Below are 24,901 nucleotides of genomic sequence, written 5' to 3'. Positions count from 1 at the left end.
TCAGTCCTTCCTTGTAAGCCTGACACCAGGATTGACTGGGAAGTGTATGGCTGGCAATTTGCTCGGTAGGTGCAGCACGTCCTCCCCTGCGAATGCCATGTGCTTTTCTCCAAGAGAAATGAACTCCAGTGCTGTGCAGTATATCCAAGCTGACCCTGGAGGGGAGGGCAGTGCAACAGCTCAGCTTGAATCCAAAGGGAAGGAAAGTAAATGTGCCATGGGGGGAATCAGGAAAGAGAGGAAGATCTCTCTTTTTCTCCTGGGTGAAAGAGGAAACCGGCACATGAGTGTGTGTGCTCGTGTCACTGGATTCCACTTGCACCACTGCAGCAGCTTCCTTGGCCCCTGCAGGGAATATCGTGCTGGGCTGATGCTTCCCCAACTGCCAGAAGCAGAAAACTGTGGAGCCAGCACCTCTGAAGGCTTCTCCTCCAGACAACATCCATGGGACCTCCAAGGGTGCTCTTCCTTAGGATGGCAGGGATTTCTCAACCAAAGTCGCACCTCCATCCTCATTTATTCCAGCCAATGACCCTGGAGTTGTGCCATGTTTTAGCAGGACACTTGGAGACACAGGGCAGGGACAGGCCCTGCAGAGCCACGTCCTGGGATGAGCCGCTGCACCGTGGTGCAGATGGCAGCGCCATTTCCAGAGCTATAAACAGTATCATTGTCATAGCTCTTTGAATGGTACTGCCATATGTACTGGACAACCAGCATTTATGCTTGTGAGGGCTTTGGGCCAGCTGGACTTTCCCTCCATTGGGATGAAGCCAATTCCTGAAGTATGAATGAAAGTTGCATGCTTCTCTGGAGCAATTCCCCCTCAGTACTCATGTTTGAGTCTCCAAGGATCATCACACACTCGTCAGTCTCCTAACTCAAAAATTCCAAGTGTCCTGCATGTGGAGAGATTGCTGATCCATCTGAACCTCCCTGATTGGTCCAAGAAGAAGCAGAAAGTTCATGGGAATTTTGAGAGCAAACCAGTCAGGCTCTGTATGTTTACCTTTAGCAAGTATTGTACTTAAAAGTGAATTGGATTTGACTGTGTTTGTCTGGGTGGGTGAGTGGAAAGTGTTCATCTCAAACAGTCCATCTCAGGGGTTGTGTCCCTCACTGTGCTGCCCTCTGTTTGTATTGCTGAAGGAACAACAGCCATTTGCAGCAAAGAGAGAAGATCATTACGACACAAGTCATCACAAGTTGACAAGCAGAGCAGAGCTCAAGGAGCATCAGGGCCATGCTGCCCTGGGAGCTTGGGGGCCACAGGAGGCTCGGGGCAGCCCCTGCCTTTGCTCTCCTCTGTCCTTGCTGCAAGAGTTTTGCTGCAATGTCCCATTTTTTGCCATCCCAGCTTCTTTTTTTGGCAAAGGAAGAGAGGGAGGCCAGCAGCTCTGAGCTTTGTTGGGCAAAGAAACCAGTATGGACACGTGAAGACACACAGGCATGTGTTAGGGGAGGGAGTGCCCTGTTTCCCATGGAGCCTTCACAAATACGGAGATGCTTTTCCAGGAGCAGTGGTCCTGCTGGTGTGCCCATTTTCCTGGAGTGTCAGTCCCTTTGGAGGGCTGGCTCAGACCTCAGGCCGTGGCTGGGGATGCAGAGAAGGGCCAGGTCAGAGGGGGTAAATGCTTATGGAACCACAGCAGAGCTGTAAACTCTACTGGGTTGTGGCTGAGCCTCTCAGCTGACAAATGCCAGATACTCAACATTAGTCTGATTTCTACTTCAGAAGAGACCACAGAGATCTGAAAACCCAGGACCAGGAAATGTGTTTCTGAGTCTGTGTGTTCAATATCAGTAATAGATTCCGATGACTAACGAGTCCAGGCATTTGTGACAAATATTCCATTTATTTGGCCACCGGTTTGGAGACATATTCTAAGAACTAATTAATTCTTTCAGCTTCTGGATTAAACTATTGTGCAAAACATCCTATCAAACAGAGAACATTATATGGTATGTTACTGTAATTAAATAAAGAGATAACTGAGCTCGAGAGATGCCCACAACACTTAATTAAGATTAATTAAGCAACATGATTTACAGCTGGAGAAGATGAAACTGAGCAATTCAAAACTGGCTCAGCAAAGTGGCTGTGACGTGCTGGATTCATGAAAGCACATACTTTGTTTTTCAGAAGCACTGCAATGGCAGCCTCCCCAAGCAAGTTTGTTTAAAGAGGTTGGGTTTAGCCCCTGGAACACACCCATTCTCCTGACCAAACACAGGCATGTCTGTGAAACAGGGAGGAGTTCATACCTGGATGGCTGGAGGCTCAGTAGCACACCAAAATATACACAGGATTTCCCTTACAAGCTCTCTCCGAGACAACAGCTAGATTAGTGTGTTCTTAATTTCTTAGTCATAGAATCATAGGATGATTTGGGTTGGAAGGGACCTTAAAACTCATCCAGTTCCACACCCTTGCCATGGGCAGGGACACCTTCCACTAGACCAGATTGCTCCAGGCCCCATCCAACCTGGCCTTGGACACTTCCAGGGATAGGGCAGCCACAGCTTTTCTGGGCAACCTGTGCCAGGGCCTCCCCACGCTCACAGGGAAGAATTTCTTCCTAATATCCAATCTAAACCTACCCTCAGTTTGAAGCCATTTGCTAAATCATTGGGCAAAGTGCATCTTAGGTTGCCTCAACTAACACACAGGATTGTAGGTAAAAATTGGGTTGATTTTTTAAGAGAATGGACCCCTGATTGTTGCAGTAGAGCCAAAACTTAAGTCAGTTACATTTGAAACTTGATGGCTGAAAAGCAATTTTCTGTTCCATTTGCTACATGTATCATTGCTTTTCTTTTCCTCAAGAAGGAACAAACATAAATTTGAGCAGCATTTATTTACCAAAGCAGAGGCTGAGGTGGAGATTTATAGAGTATGTTGTCTCCTCTGAAGCAGAAAATAGAGAGGCACAGGGGCAACTGAGGAAAGGGGATGGCACAACCTTCAGAAGTTTGAACTTATTTGTTTGCTTCTGCACTTCAGATTTGAAGGCAATATATAAAACAATGGACAGGGAGAGTCTGCCAGATGTTGTGGCCCTGAAAGATATTCATATCTGCAGAAGGACTAGAAGAAAGCACAAAATAACAGAAATAGCCTCATGTTAACAGCAGGTATATACAAATAAGGGTTTTACACGCACAGGTACAAACACAAAGAGACACAGAGTGCTGGGTTCAGTGGAGTATCTGAGTTACTACACAGTGTAGGACTGTGGTGCTGTGGGCATCAGGTCCATAGGTTGAAGGCCTGGGGCCACCAGTGAGAGATTGATTATGTGAGAGGGAAAAGAAGCTACTTCTGTGATCAGCCTGGCCCAGGAAAACAGCTCTGCGTGAAAGAACCGACCTCCCAGGCAGCACATGCAGATATTCTCAACTGCAAACAGAACAAAAAGGCACCACCTGATCTCGGAAAAAAAAGTTGAGGTCCTTACTGGAATATGCCCAGCATGTTTTCACAGCTGTGTTTGACTGTCAGAGCAGCATTTTTCTCTTTAAACATCCTCCTTCAGCCTGGGAATCCCTTGGGCAGCCACAGGCTCTGAGATGCCATTAGTTACAGACGGGCAGAGCTCAGCCAGGTGAGCAAATGTTGTCAGGGAAAATGCTGCATGGACATGGGCCAGGTCCCGCCCTGTAAAGCAAACCTGACCAAGACAACCTTGTTGACTAAGGCTGAGGGACCTAAACCAGCATAAAATGAGGAAAAACACAGCTGGGGTTTTGCTTTCTTTATGTCTGTTTTTACATTTTAAATATTCTTTGTTTAAATCAAATACCGATATTTCTTGTGCTAGGAAAACTCTAAAGAAATTCTAATAACAATTCTCGTATAGGGAGAAGTTTTATCTGTGGATCCAAGGGAGATTCTGTACCTGAGGCTTGCTGGGACAGCCCCTCTTCTTTCCAGGCACGTTCTGGGTTCACAGGCTTTCTGAACTGCTTGTGCTGTGCTTGTACCTGTGCTTAGGAGTGAAACCTTGATAAAGCTGATCTTACAGAACAGAATTTGGCATAACATTTGGTGACTTTGTGCTTATTTGTCCCATCTGAGCATATTGCTCTCTTGATTCTGAATTGTGATATTTAAATCATACAGTAACTGTTGCCACAGCACAAATGACAAGTATATTTATGATCTGTCTTGCCAGCATTCAGATTTAGGTGCCCACTGTTGGGGTTGTTCTCTGTCACTTGCAGGTGTAACTATGATATGTGACTTGAATGCCAGTGAAAATATGTATTCCACAGTCCCATTCCAACAAACTTCAGAGCTTCACATATGCTTAAAGGACTCAAACTTGGCTGAGTCAACCCAAAAACTCAATATTCATAAAATATTTTTGATTGTTTTCTGGCAGCATTTCATTTTATGTCAAGTAGAATAAATTACTGGTTTCACCTGAAACTTAATTTTCCCACCTTGTATTTCTGCAAGGAAACTGCAAACTTAATTGTGTCAGCAGGGGAAGGAATATGACTTGATCAGTGATTATTGTGTGCATTTCTCCCAGGTGATTGCCAGATATTTTGATTGCACAAGTTACCTCCTCCTGTGATCAAAATCAATACATCGATCAATGCAGCTCTAAAGTGTCATGTTCCAATCTACAAGGCATTTCTCTGAGGAACAATCTCAAAAAGAATTGCTGAGGGCTGTTTTTACTCTATGAATCCCACCAGGGAATAAATATCTGCTTGATTATGATCCCTCATTTCTTGGGTTTCTCTCATCCTCCCCCCCAAAAATATAAGCTGTTTGCAGCTGTGCAAATCCTCAGATTTTTCCTCTCCCGACACTTGGAGAAGCATCCTTGGACATGGCGTATTCAAATGTTCAGACTGAGCTTGGCATTTTTCTTTTGGACATCTTCAGGAGAGATGAAGTTCTGCTCATGAGGATGGTCTGATGAGAAAATGTTTTCCTTAGGTCCTTGTTGCACACAGAAGTTCAGAGGGTCCCTGAGCCTAGAGGGGAGCAGTAATTGGCATCTCTTATATGAGATCCTCACAAGCAGATGTCTGGGAACAACTCCTGTTGAGATTGGAAAGGCTGAAGTCAGATAACAGGCTACGAGCACAGGATGTTTGGGGATAGAGCTGACAGAAAATGGGGACTTAGCAACCTCTGAATCACATGAAAATGAAGAAGCTGTCAAAGGCACCTCCTGTCCTCCCCAGTACACTCCTTAAGATGATCCATCCTGACTGTGAAATAGCTCTTGGCAGGGAAGGTGGATGAGCAAAGGAAGCATCATCCTTCCTGAAGAACAGGGGAATGAACACACAGCCACCCAGCAATATGTACTTACTGGTTTGGCTTGGGACCTGGTTTAACCAAGCTAAAAATGAGAAGAAACTGTCTATGAAAGTGGTGAAGGGAATTAATGTTTGCAAGTGGGGTCAATATGGGGGAGCAGAATAGGATGGGGGGAGCATGGAAGGTCTGCTGCCCTCAGTGCACTGACAGGAAACCTGGCGTGCATCGATCCAACCAGGGCTGTATGGAGGAGAATATGGAGATTTTACTCAAATTAAGCACCCACTTCCCATGCCCCCATCTGTGGTATGACTTTTATTCTTAAGAGAATGCTTACAAAATATGACTAGTTAAGATTTTGCCATGTTAATATTTTTCATGATATGACGTGTAAAGTTCTATGAATTCGTACCCAGTGGGTTGTCAGAGAGAAACAGTCTGAAGTCAGGAATGTGCTACTTAATGTGTATCATAGAAATATTAATTGAAAAACCTGGAGTCAGAAGGAAAGAGGAGAGGAAACTTCCATTCAACACAGTATGGTGCTTGCTCTCTGAGCTGTCCTTCCCTGGGAGCACGATGGAAAGCTAAGGAAAGGCAGCCAAATAAACTTTACCTTAAGTTTGTAAGACTTACTACAACTTAACCTACAACATCTCAACTAATTGAGATGTTAAAGGCACCAACAAGAATCTTTATTATTAATTTTGGTCTGGGGTTTTTTTTGTTATTTGCTTTCACTGTGTTTAAATTAACTGTTATTCAACTGGAGGGTTTATTATTTAGTTTTTGTGCCATTACTACATTACCAGAAAATATATTTTTCAGCTTTTCCCCTTAGGTGCCTTATATGAACACTGCACAAGGAAACAGCCCCAAGTGGTTTTTTCACTATTTCATTCCACAGTCTTGACAAATGGCTTGTGGGTTTTTTTTCCTAGCAGATGAAAGGTCTTATTATACCAGTGGTGAGACCTCCATTTTAAAATAAAAATCATTATCTTCCATTTGAATATTATTAATTGATCCTGCTTGTATTTCAGTAATTGAAACACCTTACTTAAAACCAGAAGCCTATTATGAGCCATCCCATCTGTGGGTAGTTATGAACTGCTCTTAATGTGCTGCTGTGTATTTCTAATGTGTCTGAACACTTCCAAGTGCTCTCCTAATTATCAGATTTGAGCCTCTTATGAATGTTGCATTAATTACGGTGCAAAAAATGAACTGTAGGCCAAAATCTGTAGCTAATTAGAGCATATAATGTAGTGCCAAGCTTAACATTAACGAGAGAGAAATGGAAATAGAGAGTTAATGTGAGAAAACGGGGAAAGTGCTCATTTTCCACAATGTGACACTGAATGGCCTCTCTCATGTGCTTACTTGTTTACCCTGGTGTTTATAATTAGCAAATGGATTTTGCTCACCAAAAACAAATAGTTCCTTAACTGATTTTAAAGTTAGCTTAATTTCTGTCCTTCAGTGCCCAAGTTGCTTTTTCTCATGTGGAAACACCAACTTTTACAACATTAACAAGGAAATCTATAATGGAAGAAGTTAGCAGCTCTGGACTGATTCCATCAGCTTGGTTGCTGTGTGGATCTGATGTTTTTCATCACCAGTTGTTGTCACATAATACCCAAGTCCAAGGGTATTTTTTGTTCATAATACCCAAAGTCCAAGGCCTTTAGCTAAAGCTGAGCAGGACATCCTGCAGTGGGAAATAGGAAAATTATAAACATCATCCAGGTCAAGAAGAAGCATAAGGAGACTGGGAAAAGAGAAAACAGTGGTCAAATTCAGCAATCAAAGTGAGGGAGTTGGAAAGGACCACAGTGGATAATCTGTGAAATTCATTAATAGAGCCTGGCAATAAAAGGAATTAAAAAAAGAAAGATGAAAATGAGCACTTGCCGTTCCAGGGAAACAAACTGATCGGGTCAAATGCAGCAAATGTTTTCAGCAGGAGAAAACAAAAAGAAAACAAGATGCTGAAGTGTTTTGACATTTCATTTCAAAATCGTATTTCAGGTTATTATTCGCCTGCACATTTAAACATGCTCCTTAAAAAAGATCTGCATCTACTTAAATACAAAACCAAAAGAACTGGAGGGGATTTCAGTCTTGGTTTGCCAGAAGGAAAAAGATGAACATTAGTTTTGTACATCAGCCTGAAGCAGCAGTGCTGGTGTGTCAGTGCAGTCACATACCCAGCAGGCAGTGTTGCAGTAATCCCTTGTGTAGCTCCAGTGACTTCCCTGGATCTGTGTGGGAATGCTGTGGCCATGTGTGACCGGGATGGTCTGGGAACATGTCCTGGAGCTGCAGGTCATTAAAGCAAGTGGCAGCCAGAGCTGGTTTGTAAGAGTGGGAGAACAGGTGAGCTTCATCCTTCAGGGATGATGGAACAATGGAAAAAGAAAGGAGAGAAACAAACATATTGATAGGTGCTTTCTGTGTTTCCTGTGACTTGTCAGAGACAAAGAAAGTCTTTTTTTTTTTTTTTTTTTTTTTTTTTTATCCCAGTGTTATGTTTCTCTCATTCAAGGGCTTTGCCTACTTGGAGAACTGGCTGCTAATTTTAAATCTGAGGAGGCACGTAGAAGTCTTACAAAATATAGGGGAGGCTGCATTATGTAGGCTGGAGAGAGATGTTTCTAAAACCTCGAACTGAAACTTAGTAAAAAATGATGAGGGCTTAATTCCAGCTCACAAGGTCTGAACAGCATTATTTGACTTAAAGATAATTAAGATATTCAGCATAGCTGCTCCAAGAGTGGAAAAAAACCCACTTGTCATGAGACAGAGACAAATTTGTATTTAGATTTGACTACAAAGGACTTTAAATCAACATTGCTGTCAGAGCCATATAAATAATTTAGCAATCCAAATGTTTTCCCAAGATCTGGATTTTTACCATTCAGCTGCAATGGGAAAATTGAATTTTGATGGTATTTCTGTGCATTTTACCCATGTTTTCTCCAAGGACTGCAGAGGTCCAATGATATTTGCTTCTCTTTATGACTTGTTGGTCACCTCTGGGTTGCAGGTTAATCCGATGCAGCACAAGGAAGGGACATATGAGTTTAAACCTTATTGCTAAGAAATCTTGGAAGCACCTTGCTCATCTCAGAATAAGCGAGAAACCCACAAACAAACAACAGGAGCTCTTCATCCTCAAAGGATTAGATCTATTGCTAATTTTGCAGCATGGCATATCAAATTGGTTTATGTTGTTCAGCAATGTTGATACACATTCAACCAAAAGAGTTTCTAATTTCTGGCCTATTTTGCCCCAGGAATGATGGTGAGTAGGTAGGGGCTATTCTTCTTATTCTTCTATAATGATTTTCTACTGATGGCCAAATGCAGAAGTTCACTTTAGTGGCTGGAATCGTGACTCATTCAGCCCAGACTTTACAGAGTTACTGCAAAGCTTTTAATTTTATGGAGTCTATGAACCTGGTAATTGAGATAGAGGGAAAATTCTACACTCCTCTCATGAAAATTTAATATGCAGCTGTATTAAAAGCAAATGTTTTGTGAAATTACATTTGATTTGGCCTATGTGTATTCATTTTTTTTCAACAGAAAATGAAAATAGAACAACGTATTTTATTCACATTTCCTTTTGACATTTTGTGTATCTCAGGTTTTAAAATTTTGTTTTCTTCTTTTAAAATGAAAAAATATCATAGATTAAAAGAGTGAATTCCAGAGATTCCTGGATTTTATGTTTACACTCTTCTCAATTTTCTGACTGTTTCTCAAGATTTCACAGTTTCCCAAAATGTCAAAAGTATCTTTTCAGGGAGACAATAGGATTGTTGTCTTTACCTGGAGCCCCTGTATCCCTGGAAACCACTCCAGGCTCTTTCCTGAGTTCTGAAAAAACATGCTCACATTTTATTCCTGGACCATTGGGATTCAGTCTGTGTGATCTGCCCTGTGTGGTTCCATCATAGACATGGGGAAATAATGATGCCAACCAGACACTGTCCTGCACTGAGCAACACCTCCATCATCTACAGGCAATAGTTTACTAGTTAGTGACTGCCATAAAATACAGAAATAAAAGACTCTTTTCTGCCTGCTGCTGAAACAGGAATAAAGTAAGCAGATGTATCACTGTCTGGGATAACTAACAAACAGTCATCTTAATCCGTTCTCTCTTCCCCTCTCTTTTATAGTACATTTATGAATTATGTTGTTTGCATTTGTAATTATGGAACTGAACAGATGGTGAAAGGCTTATTTCAGAGTGATGTGTTCATTAAAATAACCTGCTCTCCTCTGCCAAGTGATTGTTAACCCTAATCCCAATTTGATATCAAAGAGAGTTATTTGTTCTTTCTCTTCTAAGTTTGTCTGAAAGAAACGGAGCTTTGAGAGACAGACACGATATTGAGTGTGGAGCCACAATAGTGGTGCTGAATACATTCCAGAGGGGAAACCACTGAGGAGCTCTGCAGCTGTGAAAGAAAGATGCAGGGAAAGATAAATTGTGAACCAATGCAATGTCAAATCTAAGAAAAGTTTAAATTTGAAGCTCAGTTCCACGTAAAACGTGGCCCCAGCCAAATTCTGCCTATGTGCAAACTCTAAGTTCTACCATATTAGGTGGTTGAGCATAATAATGGTAAATCCCATTATTAAAAATGGGACTCTCTTTGCAGTTTATCACATCTTACAAAATAACATCTTACCTTCTTCTATTCCCAACAAGTGTTTACTGGGTGCTCCTGCAAATAACAAGAGTTGCAAATAGCACCTGGCACAAACTTGGGAAAAGTTTCAATGCCATGAAACCTGCAGGATTATTTCTTTTCTTATTAGTTTAGATTTTTAAGAATGCCACAGTTGAAACTTGCTCCTTGCCTGACTCTGCCACGCCCAGGTTCCTTCCATCAGTCCTGTAAGGTGTCACCAATGAATTGGCAACAACAAACCCCAAATCCCAGGACAGGGATGTCCAAGGATCACAGTTTCATTTCAGTTGGGTGTAATTTTCCTGCACTGTGTGCGCATGGGACCAGGAGGAGACTCTCATAGTCCAGCTCATCCATGAGGTCACTGTTGCAGCCAGTAGTGAAGTGTGTTACAGGCTTCAAACAGTGTAATGTGAACAACTAAGAGCAGCACAGAATTTGATACAAGGATTTTCTCTTCTATTCTTGAATTACCAGGGGTATTTATAAACTCTAGCAGTAATTAATTTGCATTTATAATATAAAATTATAAAAAAAAATTTGCAAACATAATGAAACTTGGTGCTTATCAGCTTCTTGCACAGTTCATGTCTAAACTTCCCCAGACTTTGCAGCCATTTGTGCTCCCAGCTGAGACCCAAGATACCCTGGCAGTACCAGTAACAGACATATACACCATAAATTCACCCACCCATCCCTGGTTCTGCAGAAACACTGACTTCTCAGTGTCTGGACATGTCTGCAAAATCTCTTCTCTACCTATTGACAATGGGACCTTCATTTTTTGATCAGAAGGGGAATGGGTTTAGTGGCAAAAGTCCCAGGGACCACAGAGTTAACAGCTCTTGTACCACCCCTGCGCAAAACCCAGCCCAGGGCCAACTGCAAAACCTCACCTCAGTCTTCAGTGAATGTCAGGACAACAGGAACCACCTTTTGACTGTCCAAAAAAGGAAGCAATTAATAATGGAAACTGCTCTCTGTTTAAAAATCCTTTCCCTGTACACCAAAGGCAGCTGTGCACCTACAGCAGGTTTGGGATGGCTGTGTCTTCCTCCCATCACCCTCCTTCAGTGCAGCTGAAAGCTTTGCCCTGCTGGGGCAGTTGTGGGCATTCAGTTTATCTGTGATGGTGAGATCTTCCCACTGTCTACAACTCCCACAAAGGAGGTTGGAGCTGGGCGGGGTCGGGCTCTTCTCCCACAGAACGAGCTCATCGGGAGACCCCAGGCTCTGGGAAAGTGGTGAGTGGTTTTCATTAAAGTTCAGGGAGCCAGAGACCAGCAATTTTTTGGCTTTGCTTTCTTAGTAAATTGTTCAACTTGGTGTTAGAGATAGCTCTGCAGGGAATGAAAGTAAGCAGCCACTGCACCCCCTTGGTGTTTTCTCTTTGGCTTTTGCTGAGTTCCCATAATAATGCTGGAGCCCACAGTTCTGGTTGTGGGCTGTAAAACCTCCTGTGCTGAGAGCTAATCCAACCAGTTAATTAAAGAGTCCATTGGACTTTCAGAAACAGTGGGAGATGCAGAAGCAATTATCTCCAAATTGGCCATCATCACAAAGTGCCATTTGGCGAGTAGGGAATAGTCTCCAGTAGGTCCCTTTAGGGGTGGCAATGCCTTTCCATTATTGGGCTTTACTGCTGGGTGGTGGTTGTGATCTGAGTAGAGCCTTGGGGGAAATGACTGGAACACTGTCCCCAGTTATGGGAGGAGTCAGATGCAGAGGGCAGGGGCCTCAATTTGTAATTGAGCTTGGTGGTTTAATGTGCCAGCACGTAGAAATCCCATTGAAGGAACCCATTAGAGGCAGGAAAGCTGAGCAACTAATTTGCTGCTGATAATTTATTTAATATATTTAAACCTTTTAACGTTTTTTTTTTCCCTTCTCGCATACTATGGCTTCCTCAGATGTATTCATTACTCAAACCTACCTCGTTGTTTCTCTTGAAACATTCAGCCCACACATGGAGGGTTCGAGTGCTGTTTTCTCCTTGCATTGTGAGATAAATCCTTGGTGTCTCCATGGGGTGGGAGCTGAGGCATATCAGGTGTGTGTTCCTGGAGCGAGGCAACACTGAGTTTCAGGTGTAGCTGTGCCTTTTCTCTGAAACTTGCTTGCAGTAAGTCTAATGCCTGAAAAATGAATTGTATTTTCAGGGAGCAGATCAGTTAAGTCGTGGGGGTGTGAACAAAAGCAGGGCTGTTATAATCCCAACTTTTATCCAACACTAAGTTGGTGCTCTGCAACTGGCAGGTAGCTTTGAACTTCCATTTGAAGGGGAAAACTGCAGTATGAGAAAACAAGCCGAGTAACACAAAAGCTCATCAGCAGAGGACTCCTTTAACAGATTCCTGGAGATGCTGGTAATGTTTTTACAAATGATGTGCCAGAACCTGAGCAAGCCATCACCCTGCAGAGCAGCTTTTCCACCCTGTGTAGGAATGCTCTTTCCTCCTCTCCTACCAGTCCTCTTTCCCCACAGGGTAAACAGCTGGAAGTGTTGAGCTAACAACTGCCAGAGGCTTCAGACAGACACTTTGTGCCACACGAGATCCCGGGACACCTTAATGACTTCTCTTTAGCTTAATGCATCTCTGTAACAAACGGCATCACCTGCTATTGCTGATCTTGCACCACTTTCTGACTGCTGCAGAAGAACAAGGAAGGTTTGGCTCTTTGGATATCCTGTATGAAGTGAGCTTTCAGTCCCTGTTGCGCTGCTGAGCAAGTCCTGAGTTGCTCCGAGCTATGTCTGCCCTGTTGATGGAGCAGGGGGTCTCCTGGCTCTCATCCTCTGTATTCCCCATTAGTAGCAGAGACTTTGCCATGCCAGAGGTCTCCTTGGTGGATCATCTCACACAGTGTCCCGTGTCTGACTTGGTATATCAAATTAAAACTACATTATGACTTGTATTCTTCATGGTCATCTCATCAGAGTGTCTGTTCAGTGTTAGACGCAAAATGTCTTTTCTTGTTTCTTGCATCAAGTCTGTAATTTGTTGGGAGAACGAGCACATTTTTAAAATTTATTATCCTTATTTAAAGTTGATTTCTAAATTTATTATCCTTATTAAAACTGGAGTATTAAGGGTGCATGTTCAGTGGATACATTTGCACATACAGTGACTTGCAATAAATCAACCAAGCCTGGCTGTGTTGAAAACCAGCATCTAGTACATTAAAGGGTGAATTTCTGCAGGAATAATCACTAGAGCAAACACAGACAGGCAGTACAGTTCATACCCTGGCTTTCATTTTGAGGCCATGCCTGATCTCCTGGAACTAACAGCTACATAATTGGTAGGATATTCAAATCATCTACTTCAGACATTTCAGTGGCATTCCAAGCACCTCAGTTAGGAGCCTAAGTCCCAAAAATGCTCAGTGATTGAGTAGGAGATGCATCCTGAGTAATAACACCAAGTAAACTGATGTCACAGTATCAGTTTATGAACATGTAGAAAAAGTTCCTGGCTGCTTTTAGTGATTATTCAGACAAACCCTAAGGCTGATAGTACTTCACTCTGCTAACAAGAAGAGAACTGATATATTCCTCTATTTTCTTGGGCTTTTTTCTTTTTTATCTTTATTGTGATACAGATGTTTCAGGTATGTCTTGGATGTTTGTTACTAAGAGAAATAACATATCTACATGTCTAAACATTCAGGAGAAAAGTCTTAACAGAGACCTGATTTCCCTGATATGCATTTGAACAAGGGAAAAATATGTTTTTACAGTTATTTTTGCAGCTTTTTCCTTCTAGACCTACTCAGAGGATGGTTTAGTTCAGCTTTAGTTTAAATTAAACAGACTGCCAAGGGAAGATACTTGGCTTGCTCTGTACCCTTCAGGGGGGTTGAAAGCAAGAATGATTAGATGTAAAATTCAAGAAAGATGTGCTAAATTAGTTTTACTCCAGTTAGCCAACAGTTTTGCTATCACTTCAGATCTGCTTATTCCTGCAAAGCACTGCACACCATTTAGGGAAAACAGTTTCATGTCACCAGCAGATTCAATCAACAGTCCTGTTCAGAGAGCCACATTGGGATGAGCAGCAGGAGATGGGCTGGTAGATGAGGCACAGGGTAAGAGATAACATGTAATTCTTACAGCTCAATTCTGGTTTTCCATATCTGGCCCAAAGCCTGGAGAAATATCATAAAGGTCATGATACCTCCAAAGGACATAACACCCGAACAGCACTGGTTTGATAAGACATGCTAGAATTGGCCCTAGACTGAGATGACTGTCTTTTTTAAGTGGAAATGCCCTGGAATGTTGGTCTTGGTTTCATCTTAAGCAGCATTCCCTTCCCAAGCAAGTCTCAAATGATTCCTTAAATGCTTGAACTGAAGACATTAACTGAAGTGCCTTCAGCTCAGTCCACCCACAGGTGATCAGTGTTTTTTAGTTCCTTTGTCTGGATTCCTCTCATCCAGCTCACCTTAGACACATGAAACCCAGCACGTTCTTGGTTTTCAGGGTTTGCCTTGACTGCTTCAAACCAAAGATTTGGTTTCCTGTCCTGGAACAAAGAAGGGATTTGCTTTGCTTTATGTGGGATCTGCATATTTGGAAGATGCTCTGTCTTAAGATGTACTTTGGGGTTTTCAAGAACTCATTTTACATAAGCAGGTAATCAGGTCCTTTTAATTGGCACTAACCAATTTCTATGTCTCTCCACTTCCAGGTACACTGTTTTACGCAATGGGCATCATCAGGAACATGAGAAGCTTCCCATCCACAACGACCCTGAATCCCAAGAGTCCTGTTTCTAGTCATGGTCCTAACAGAGGAATGGTCCAGCTGAAAGAACCTTTTTGGGATATCCAAAGGATTCATGGACAGCAGGACTTGTTGAAAAATCATTCATCTGCATTGTCATGGTGCCTCCTACACTGACTTCACATGGGTGTCCAGCTGTGAGACGGACGGAAGGTACAGGACTCCTGTACCTGCAGGGATGGCTGGACCATGGCTATGCCACAGCTTTATTCCAGGAGGGGGTGATTCCTGTCAACGTAAGGACACAAAACAAATACAAACCACTCAGTGAAGGGATTTCTGCTCTCCTTTTCCAGCTGCCCTCTGTGTACAAGTCATCTCTCTGTCCTGCAGTCTTAGAGATCACAAGGTCTGGCTGAAGCCCTATCAGGATGTGAGACTAAAGCCCTGCTTTATCTGTGCGAGATCCTGCCCGTGGTGACTGGATGGTCGGGGGAGAAACAGCACTATGTTTTCTTCAGCAAAATAAGGGGGAACATTTGCCCTTTGATTATAGCTGCTGGTTCACCCAACCCTGCAGAGCTTTGTAAATGCTTTTATTGTGTTTCCTGGCCACGTTCATTGGTGGAAGCCTGACAAGCTGGAATGGGACCTACAGAGACATCTCACCTCTGACAGGGCCCTGCCAGCACTGCTCCAGTCCAGCCCATGGGCCCAAAGCCTTATCCATCCTCTGCCATTTGGAGGCCAGTGGACAGGATATGGCCCTCAAACCCAGGCAAGCTGCCAGTGCTGTGCTCACTTGAGCAAACTTTAGGCATCCTGACCCAAAAGAAAGGTTGGCCAAGAGACAGTCAGTCTGTAATAGATCACTAAGTGCCATCTTGAAAACTACACCATCTAATAAACTTTTCTAGCTACATTAGGGAGAGAGACTTCCACTTCCATTTTCCACCTTTATTTTTGTATTTGTTTCGGTTCCCTTCCAGTTGAGGCAAGAAGTTTCAAGATTTTCAAATATCACCATATGCACATCTGCTTGCAAAGATCTCAGTCCTCAGCTGCTTCCTGCATGTAGATGTTGCTATGTTCCTTGTGAGCTGCTTCCACCTTTGCATGGAAAGGGTGAGCAAGGCTGTAGACTTCACAACTTTGGGAGAATGATCTTCATGCAGTAGGAAATATGCAGGATCAAGACTATGAGCCTCTACCCTTTTTAGATGAAGATCGAACCCAGAGATGCCACCCTGAGCCTAGAAAATAAACTTGTACTTTGTTATATTGTGTAATCATGTACAGCTATTTTTAATGTAAATAGAAAAGGTGACATTATTTATTATTTTTTATCAGGAACATGTGTTTTTTTCATTAAAAGCTTCTAGACCCAGGAGCTTAACATTTTATGTATTATTATTTAGTAATATTTCTGTTGCTATGTGACAGGTATTTACTATAAACAGACAAATCCTGCTTTGAACAAACAAAAATGTTGCTCAGTAGGAAAAAAATTGTGCATGATAAAAACAAGTGGCTTCCCTGCCATGGTGTCTGACTTCTTTAAATACTTCTTCCACATAAAACTCACTGACAAAACTTCACAGCATTTCCCTTTAGGTTTCAAAAGGACTCGGGGGAGAAATAGCCCTAATTAGAAGACCAGACACTTACCAAAGCAGAGAAGTGCTGGCAGTTAGAAAGAGACAAACTGTTGGTGTTTTCATGGAAAGTGCTCCTGGTTTATCATTAGGACCTGTTTGGCAATGACCTGTTTTTACAGGGCTTTGTTTCCAAAACAACTCTACTGTGGACACCAAAACAGAGCAAAGAGTGAAAAAAGAAAGGTCATTATTGAAAGTTTGTAAAAAAATCCATCCAGGCCTGCTTGAGTCCTGTGATCCTCACCCTGTGCGGGACTGCTCACTTTGGTTATGTCAGGATTTGGGTACATGAGGCTGCAGAACAGGTTGTCTTGGTTTCACCTCAAGTGTCAAATTTTAGAGAAATCCTAAGCTTTTCTCTGTCCCCATTAAAAGGCATCAAAATATTGGTGTGAAATTTCTTGGAGTGATCTGGAATCAGCAGCATGGGGATGCTACAGTAATGGTGTTTTTTGTTTCTGCTGTTGTCCTTGAAGTGTTGTTTTCTCCTATGTTTTTATGTGCATTAGTAATATATCTCTTAATTTAAAATTAACTCCTCAACAGGGCAATTTCCTCACAGGCAACATTCTATCAATGGGCTCTATCAATGGGAGCAGTAGCTCACTAGCCAAAATGGTCAACAACTGTGATGGGAAAAAAATTCCAAACACAGTATTTGAATGAAAAACCAAACACAAAATGTCCACGTTCTTGTGTCATGTCTGACAAACTGTTTGTTGGACTCAGCAAACCTGTCATGAGCCACCTGGCAGCTCCTGCTTAGTAAGTCAATAATCTCAGCAAAGCTTCTGTGAACCCAGCAAATGACGTTGTCTGTCATCAGTAATGGTAGAATTTCTCTAGAAAAGGAGCTGTCTCACAGAAAGGACCCAGACTCAATTTCCTTTGCTAAAGGTGGCTGCTCCTTCAGCCTCTCAGTTTAGCTTCCCATTGACCCTCTTGGCTGGTGGTGTCAGAGCCTTTGCCTGTGCTGAATAATGTGTAATGCATTGGCTGTTTCTAAAAATAAAAAAATCTTCTGTGTGCACTGAAGTGAACTCCAGCTCATGCTCATTTCTTGGCTGTTTTCACTCAAAACACATGATGTGACCAAGTTACACTTTCTTGCCTTCCAAGACACTCCAACAGCCAGAACAGGGAGGGAGAATCCGGCCCTTCTTTGCTTTTTCTACAACTCCCTGACAGGAGGGTGGAGCCAGGTGGGGGTCAGGCTCTGCTTCCAGTGAACAAGTAACACGACTGGAGGAACAGCCTCAAGTTGTGCCAGGGGAGGTTCAGGTTGGACATCAGGAGGAATTTCTTCACTGAAAGGGCTCCCACACATTAGAATGGGCTGCCCAGGGAGGTGGTGGAATCCCCATCCCTGGAGGTGTTCAAGGAATGGCTGGATGTGGCACTCAGTGCTCTGGGCTGGTTGGCAAGGTGGGGATCAGTCAGGTTGGACTCGATGGTCTTGGAGGTCTTTTCTAACCTTAATGACTCTGTGAAAATACTGAGAGCCCTTGGATTGTAATACCCATTCCTAATTGTTATCTACCAGAACAATCCTGCCTCCTGCACCAAATTCTCATGCACTGCCTCTTTCTCCCCACTGATTGTTTCTAAGCCCTCCCTCTCTCTTCTTTACCTGTGCTGTGCCCACCTGATCTCTCACATCTGCCCTGAGAGCTCTCACTGCTCTGGGCACCACGCTCAAGACAGGCATTTACAAGCAGGGAGTCAAACATTATTTTGTGCAGCTGTTTCTCTGAGTTTCCCAGTGAATCTGACTAAAAAAGGAAGCTTCTTTCTTCCTTCCTTTCCATCTCTTTCCAGCCACCTTTCACAGATTCACTCTAATAACCATGTATTTATTTCTTCACATAAATATGCTAGTACTCATCAGTGAGTGATCACACCAGCACTTTATGGTCTGGGAACACTTTACATGTTTTGGAACGCAGCAAGCCTTGGAAGCGTTCAGGATGGTGCCTGATGGAGCTGTTTTCTTGGATTACAACTGCTGACACTTCTCCTCGCCAGAGGTAATGTGCTGGCAGAACAGAGAGCTAATGAGAAATTGGCTGGGTCTTTGCTAAACTATCTTCAGGAGGCAGATCTGTCAACACAGTCATATTCCCATATTTCTGCATTTTTGTAGGCTCCAGAAGTATTTCTAGGATCTTGCATGACTTTTGATAGCAGGGCATGGGCTCAGACAAGGAAATTCAAAGATGCATTTGGGTTGCTTGTGCTGAAAGAGGGAAGCAGAGCGACAGGCTGGCTCCTTCCAAAGGCAAACTAAAAACATAGCCTAAGGCTAAATCTGTGTGCCAGTAGGCCCTGGGCAGTGTCAGGGTGCATATCCCCATAAGCTGAGCCATTCTTCCTACTGCCCAGCTTCCCATGTTTCCAATACTCAGTTTACTCAGACAGAAAGAATCGTGCTGCAAAGTAAAATTCAGAGCTGTAATAAACAAGACACCAATGGGAAGCAGCGTTCACCAAACAGAAGCTCCCAGGAAGGGTGCAGAAGAGGCCATACATTTAATTAGCTGATGTTTAAGACTGTCTGGAGGGATGTGAAGCAATAACTGGATGATACACGCTCTGTAAATGTCAGTGCTTGAGGCAGGCAGCAGCTGTGTTGCTTAGTGAGATGTATGGAGATATGGCTGCAGCCCAAGAGTACCAGCAGGTCATGCTCATAAACACCATGCAGACAGCTGAATCCTTATGGGGAAACGTCCCTTCCGCATTTATCCTTCAGTTTTTTCAACACTGAATATATCTTCAGTTTTTAATCTTGGAGAGGTCAATGGAAAAAAAAGTAGAAAATATCTCAGTAGAACAATTTGCAAAATGTTTTCAGTAAATCCTCAAAACCCTTTTAATTTAATGCAGAAATGTACAATGTGACCTGCTCCTATTGCAGGATCTGATGCCTGTATACACACAGGAAGAAGTGAAAACATTTACCACAGTGGCTTAAAAATGAAGGCAACAGCTTCCATCTGCATTACACCCCAGTACATTGTAGTGCAGTGTGTGAGCAGAGCTGAGAAGGGGCTCACAGTGGGATCTGAGGAATAGTTGTAGAGGTGTGTGGGAAGCCCTTATTCGGAATCACAGAATCATTAATGTTGTAAAAGACCTCCAAGGTCATCGAGTCCAACCTGTGCCCGATCCCCACCTTGTCAACCAGCCCAGAGCACTGAGTGCCACACCCAGTCATTCCTTAAACACCTTTCAGTGAAGAAATTCCTCCCGATGTCCAACCTGAACCTCCCCTGGCACAGTTTGAGACCATTTCTTCTTGTCCTGTCCCTTGTCCCCTGGGAGCAGAGCCCGACCCCCACCTGGCTCCCCCCTCCTGTCAGGGAGTTGTACAGAGCAAGGTCCCCCCTGAGCCTCCTTTTCTCCAGGCTGAGCCCCCCCAGCTCCCTCAGTCGCTCCTGGTGCTCCAGACCCTTCCCCAGCTCCTTTCTCTTCTCTGGACACAGTCCAGCCCCTCAGTGTTTCTCTTGCTGTGAGGGGCCACAGAACTGGACATGGCGTGTGAGGTGTGGCCTCACCAGTGCCAAGCACAGGGGGACAGTCACTGCCCTGGTCCTGACTGTCCCTCTGCTCTTGCTTACAGAGGTTCTGTCCTATTAAGCTTATTTAATTTCTAGTTACGATTTATTTGCAGTCACAGGAGCCCTACCTTGGCCTGGCACGTTACCTGAAGGAGGCCCAGGTTGGAGGGGGCTCTGTGGTGCTGGTCTGGTTTGCAGGAACAGTGCAATCCAAATGGATTCATTTGAGCCATGAAAACCATTGTTGGAGTCACCTTGATGTTGAATAGCACAAATCCCTTGCTGCAGAGATTCTCTTTTGGCAAACTCTGGTCCTCCATGAGTCTCTGTTATAACAAAGGACACTTGGGGGAGAATGTATATTGGAAATGTGTTAGGTAACCACAAAAAACCCGAACATGAGTCAGAGCTGAGAGAGCTAAATTATACTCACCTTGCCTTTGACTTCAGCACACTTCAAAATGGTTTTTATTTTACCCTACATTCCCCCACTGTCCCTAAATGGGATCTGTGAATAATCAGCATTCATTGTACTTAAATGTTTTTGCACAACTCAAAATACCTCCCAATTTAGGTATTACTAACAAATATCTTCATCCTAAAGATCATCTCAGCAAAGGATTGTGGCTTTCAGAATGGAATACACTCCAAAATGTCTTTGCTCAGCAAAGATAATGAAGAATCAAAAGATATTTAAGGCATTTATTGACGTCAGCCTGACTTAATAGTGTGCAACAGAACCAACCCATTGGGTCCAAATCGTGTCCATTTAATTCTTAGCACAGATGAAAAATACAGAACAGTTCCAGCCAAATGATGGTTTCTTGGAGCAGGCAGCCCACACACGGCAGACTCTGAGTCATTCTGAAGAGTTTTCCTCACCCATCTTTGTAAATGCTGAAGCCAAGGACAGCATTTTCATTCTGTAACTGTCAGCTGTAAATCCCTCCATAGTTTAAGATCCCATCTTTTTCTCCACATTTGATTTCCTGAGCCCTCTCTGAGTACTACCATGACAAAAGGCGAGAAATCTGTTGTTTTCTTCTACTAATATGAACTCCATAAAAATATACAAAAGCTTTTAGTTTTTTCAATTTTTGTATAGATTAAATCTTCCTGAATAAAAAAAAACAAACAAACAAAAACCAGTTAATCTCCTCTCAGCACCCAGTGACTGTTAATGAGCTGATGGAAACCCTCCAGTTGATGGGCACTTGTTTTGGCTGTCCTGTTATCACATGCACTGCACACGTGTCCATACAATTTCCCTGTCATCCCCCTGACAAGGGATTAAATTTGAATGGCTTGAACTAGCAGGAATCATGGTCAAGGTATGGAGTTTGTAGTTGCTTCTAACACACTGAAAAGCTCAGAGACCAGAGTGAGGGTAGAGGCAACATTCCTTTCTCTACCATCAACTCCTTATAGCTTTTTCTTGAATAAAAACACACTTTCAAAATCCTTTAAAAGACCCAAACAGCGATTTTGTCTTTCTCCTAAATCAGAGAAAAAAAGCAAGAACCAGCATAGTGCCCACCTCTGAACACAATGTTTCATGCTCCTCTCTACCCTCCCAAGCTCACTTTCTCCTTTATCTATTTACCTTCTGTACTCTCTGTTTAGATAACATTTCTCAGGCACTTGAGCATCTCCCAGCTGGGATCACTGCATCCTCTGTCAGGAGGAGCTGTTAACCCTCCTTGCTGTGGGCAAAGCAGTTCCAGCACTTGCCTGCAGTGGCACAAGCCACCTCAGACTCATTTCCCAATTCGTGGAGAGCTAATCAATACCTACCTTTGCCCAGCTGAATTAGGCCCTCTAAGTGCTCATTTCTCTTCACTGACTGTAAGAGGACACCTCTCTGACTGGTTCATCTGCACTAGAGGCACATAAATCCAACAAAGATATAACCTACCCAGGAAATGTGTTGTTGAGTCAGACCTAACCTAGAGAAGATAATCCTTCCTATTTAATCCTTTCCCTGAAGGCACATGAATGTGAAGCACATCAAGGAAGCAGGGGACAGAAGTGATACAGCCATATCAGAGTTTCCTTTATCATTTTCCATACCTATCAGATTAAATGTTTGCAAAGCTGCCTTTGAACTCTAGCAAACAGCTTCCTTATATATCCAGATGCAAATATCACTGTTTGTTAAGTGGGCTCTAAATGGATTTCATAGTTTAGCCCAAAGCTGCCACACAGGAGCACAGCAAAGCTAAAAGCCCCAGCTGGAGTTTTCTGTGTTGCAGAAAGAAGAGCAGAGCAGGATCACTCAGTCACCTTATGTGCAGTGACAGCAGCCTGTCCTCCTGCCAGAGAAAAACGAGAGGAGTCAGGCCAGACTGCAGTGTGAAGAGGGAAGCCCGTCACACAGAGAGAAGACATCTGGGATGCTCCCTGAGAAACGTTTAACAACTGGGCAGGCCCACGGAAAACCTCCCTTGCCATGGCAATTGAAAAACAGACTGCCCAAAACAAACAAAATGCAGAGACGGGGAAGCTCAGACACAAAATATCAAATCCCTTTACGACCTGGAAGCTGTACCCCCCGGGGGGGGTACCCTGAGCTGGGGGCGGTCAGGCACAGCCGGGTCGGTGTGTCGGGACCACCTTTATCCCCCCGGGGTGTCCTCGTGTACCCTGAGCTGGGGGCGGTCAGGCACAGCCAGGTCGGTGTGTCGGGACCACCTTTGTCCCCCCGGGGTGTCCTCGTGTACCCTGAGCTGGGGGCGGTCAGGCACAGCCGGGTCGGTGTGTCGGGACCACCTCTGTCCCCCCGGGTGTCCCCAGGACGCCCGGCCCGGGGGTCCCGCACGGCCGGGGCGGGAGCTCCCCCTGCTGCCCACCGAGGGGTTCGCATCCAGCCGGGCCCCGCATCCCTGTGCGGACCCTTCCAGAGGGATCGCACCGGAGAACGAGCTGGAAACTCAAATCCGAGGGCCCCAGTCCCGCACAGAAGGGACGCGCGTGGCAAGTGACGGAGTGCTATGAAAAAATCCGAGAGAAGCACGTGGTCGGTACCTGGTTTCTCTGCCCTCACTCTTTGCTGACAGCTCTCTGATGTAGTTAAGCCTCTGCAGGTGACAAAATCAAGAAGTCCAGAGCAGGCCACTAAAATCATAAGAGGATAGAGAACTCTCCTGCCTCTGGAGACAGGCTAGGAGAGTTGGGGCTGTTCAGCCTGGAGAAGGGAAGGTTGCGTGGAAACCTCAGAGCCCCCTCGAGTATCTGAAGGGGCTACAGGGAAGCTGGAGAGGCACTGTTCATTAGGAACTGCAGTGACAGGACAAGGGGGAATGGCTTCATGCTGAAAGAGTAGGCTTAGATTAGATATTAGGAAGAAATTTTTCCCTGTGAGAGTGGTGAGGCCCTGGCATAGGTTGCCCAGAGAAGCTGTGGCTGCCCCATCCCTGGAAATGTGAGGTTAGATGAAGCTTGGAGCAACCTGGACTAGTGGAAGGTGTCCCTACCTGTGGCAGGGGGTGGAACTGGATGAGTTTCAATGTCCCTTCCAACCCAAACTATTCTATAGTTCTATAAGAACCTGCAAGAGAAAACACTCATAACACCCCCCACCCCACCAGCAAACTGGGGCTGATGTCAGCTCTTGGTGCAGGATCCACAGACCAACAAACCAGAAACCCAAATGGCAACTGCAACTCTTTGCTCTTCAGGGTGGAAAACAACTGAAGGCATTTCCAGCCCTTAGCCCTGGGGCAGCATTTCATCTGGAGCTGGCAGAGCCCTGAGGACATGCTCACGCCCAGCACAACATCACCACTGAAGCCAAATTGGTGGGCAAATTATAGTTTGTGCAGCAGCTCCTGCTCAGTCCAACTATACCCATCCAGGTCCCAGTAATAATTATTTATATATTTAACTAACAAAGGTTGTGCAGGAAAATAATTATTTTCCTCTGCTTTGCTCCTTTCCTCAGTTTCAGACACTGAAGACAGCAGGTTCCCCAGTCTTATCCGAGATCCTCAATCACCCCTAGATCTCAGGACACACAGTGAATTAAGTCACTACATCACCACTATGTGTAAAATGGGAGTCATGTTTTAAGAAGCTAAAACTACTGCAAGGTTCAACTGCTTACAGAAATATTGAATATAAATAAACATTATTTGTATAAATACTTCTTCAAAATGCTGAAGTTAAGAGATACCAGATGGAGATCTGGTGCAATACTCTAGAAACTCTGTAACATTTTCCTGTATTAAAATGGTAAACATGACTGAATCAATGACTCACATTACTTGAAACACTCCTAGAAAGGGTCACAATTATGTTTTGTCTGAATGTCATTTAACCATAGATAATATATTCAATGTTATAACTAAATCATTAACTCTGATCCTGCATTAAAGCAAACTGAACAACATTCACTCATCTGGTATTTAGTGCTCCACCTCCAGTTAGAGTAGGAAGCAGGTGTGAGAAAATGCTATACCAAATCTCTTGCTGCTCCCACCATTCTCTTCCTCTTATTCCATATATTTCAAGTTCCACATTACCTCAAGAACTTCCACAGAGGGAGAGATGCAGAGAAAACCAACACTGGTTTTGCTGTGTTAAGCAGTTTTGCCTCTTCAGTTCTACAGAGCTAAATGTCATAGAAATCCCCATTAATCACATTTACACCAAAGTTCAGAGAATCACAATCATTACGATGTGCAAAATTATATAATGGTATAAACCAACCTGCTCTAGGGCTTTTACCACAGGAAGTGTCATTTTTTAGGCTGGTAACTCTGCAACTTTAAAAAAACATGGATGAGAGATCCAGCCAGAGTTGATGGCCTGGCAGAGCTGAGCTGCCTTTGTGTAGCCACAGCTGGGAATTCAAGGAGACACTTCCAGAGGGAGCAAATTGGCCCTTCAGAGGTCTCCCACCCCCTGGACACACTGCTGACAGCACAGCACAGCTAGTTCAACACTAATTTGTGCATTTTTAT

The 24,901-nt window shown here is 43.7% G+C and overlaps 1 protein-coding gene across 5 annotated transcripts in view; it reads left to right on the top strand.

The window, feature by feature from the left end:
• Positions 1-15,280, top strand: part of HTR4 (5-hydroxytryptamine receptor 4) — an 87,658-nt gene extending 72,378 nt beyond the window's left edge. For 2 of the 5 annotated variants that reach the window (XR_010434509.1, XR_010434511.1), the window contains 2 exons: positions 12,479-12,662; positions 14,688-15,280. Coding sequence is in view for 1 of the 5 variants with exons in the window: in XM_064671706.1 (XP_064527776.1) it covers positions 14,688-14,775 (88 nt within the window). In the remaining 4 variants the exon portion in view is untranslated. Of the gene's footprint in view, positions 1-12,478; positions 12,691-14,687 lie in introns of all 5 variants that reach the window. The other 3 variants (XR_010434510.1, XM_064671706.1, XM_064671708.1) reach the window with 3 other exon arrangements.
• The last annotated feature ends 9,621 nt before the right edge of the window (positions 15,281-24,901 follow it).

The sequence above is a fragment of the Pseudopipra pipra genome, chromosome 15, assembly GCF_036250125.1.
Source record: "Pseudopipra pipra isolate bDixPip1 chromosome 15, bDixPip1.hap1, whole genome shotgun sequence".
NCBI lineage: Eukaryota > Metazoa > Chordata > Aves > Passeriformes > Pipridae > Pseudopipra > Pseudopipra pipra.
The sequence above is the reverse complement of the archived record's forward strand: the minus strand, read 5'-3'. Positions and strand labels throughout refer to the sequence as shown.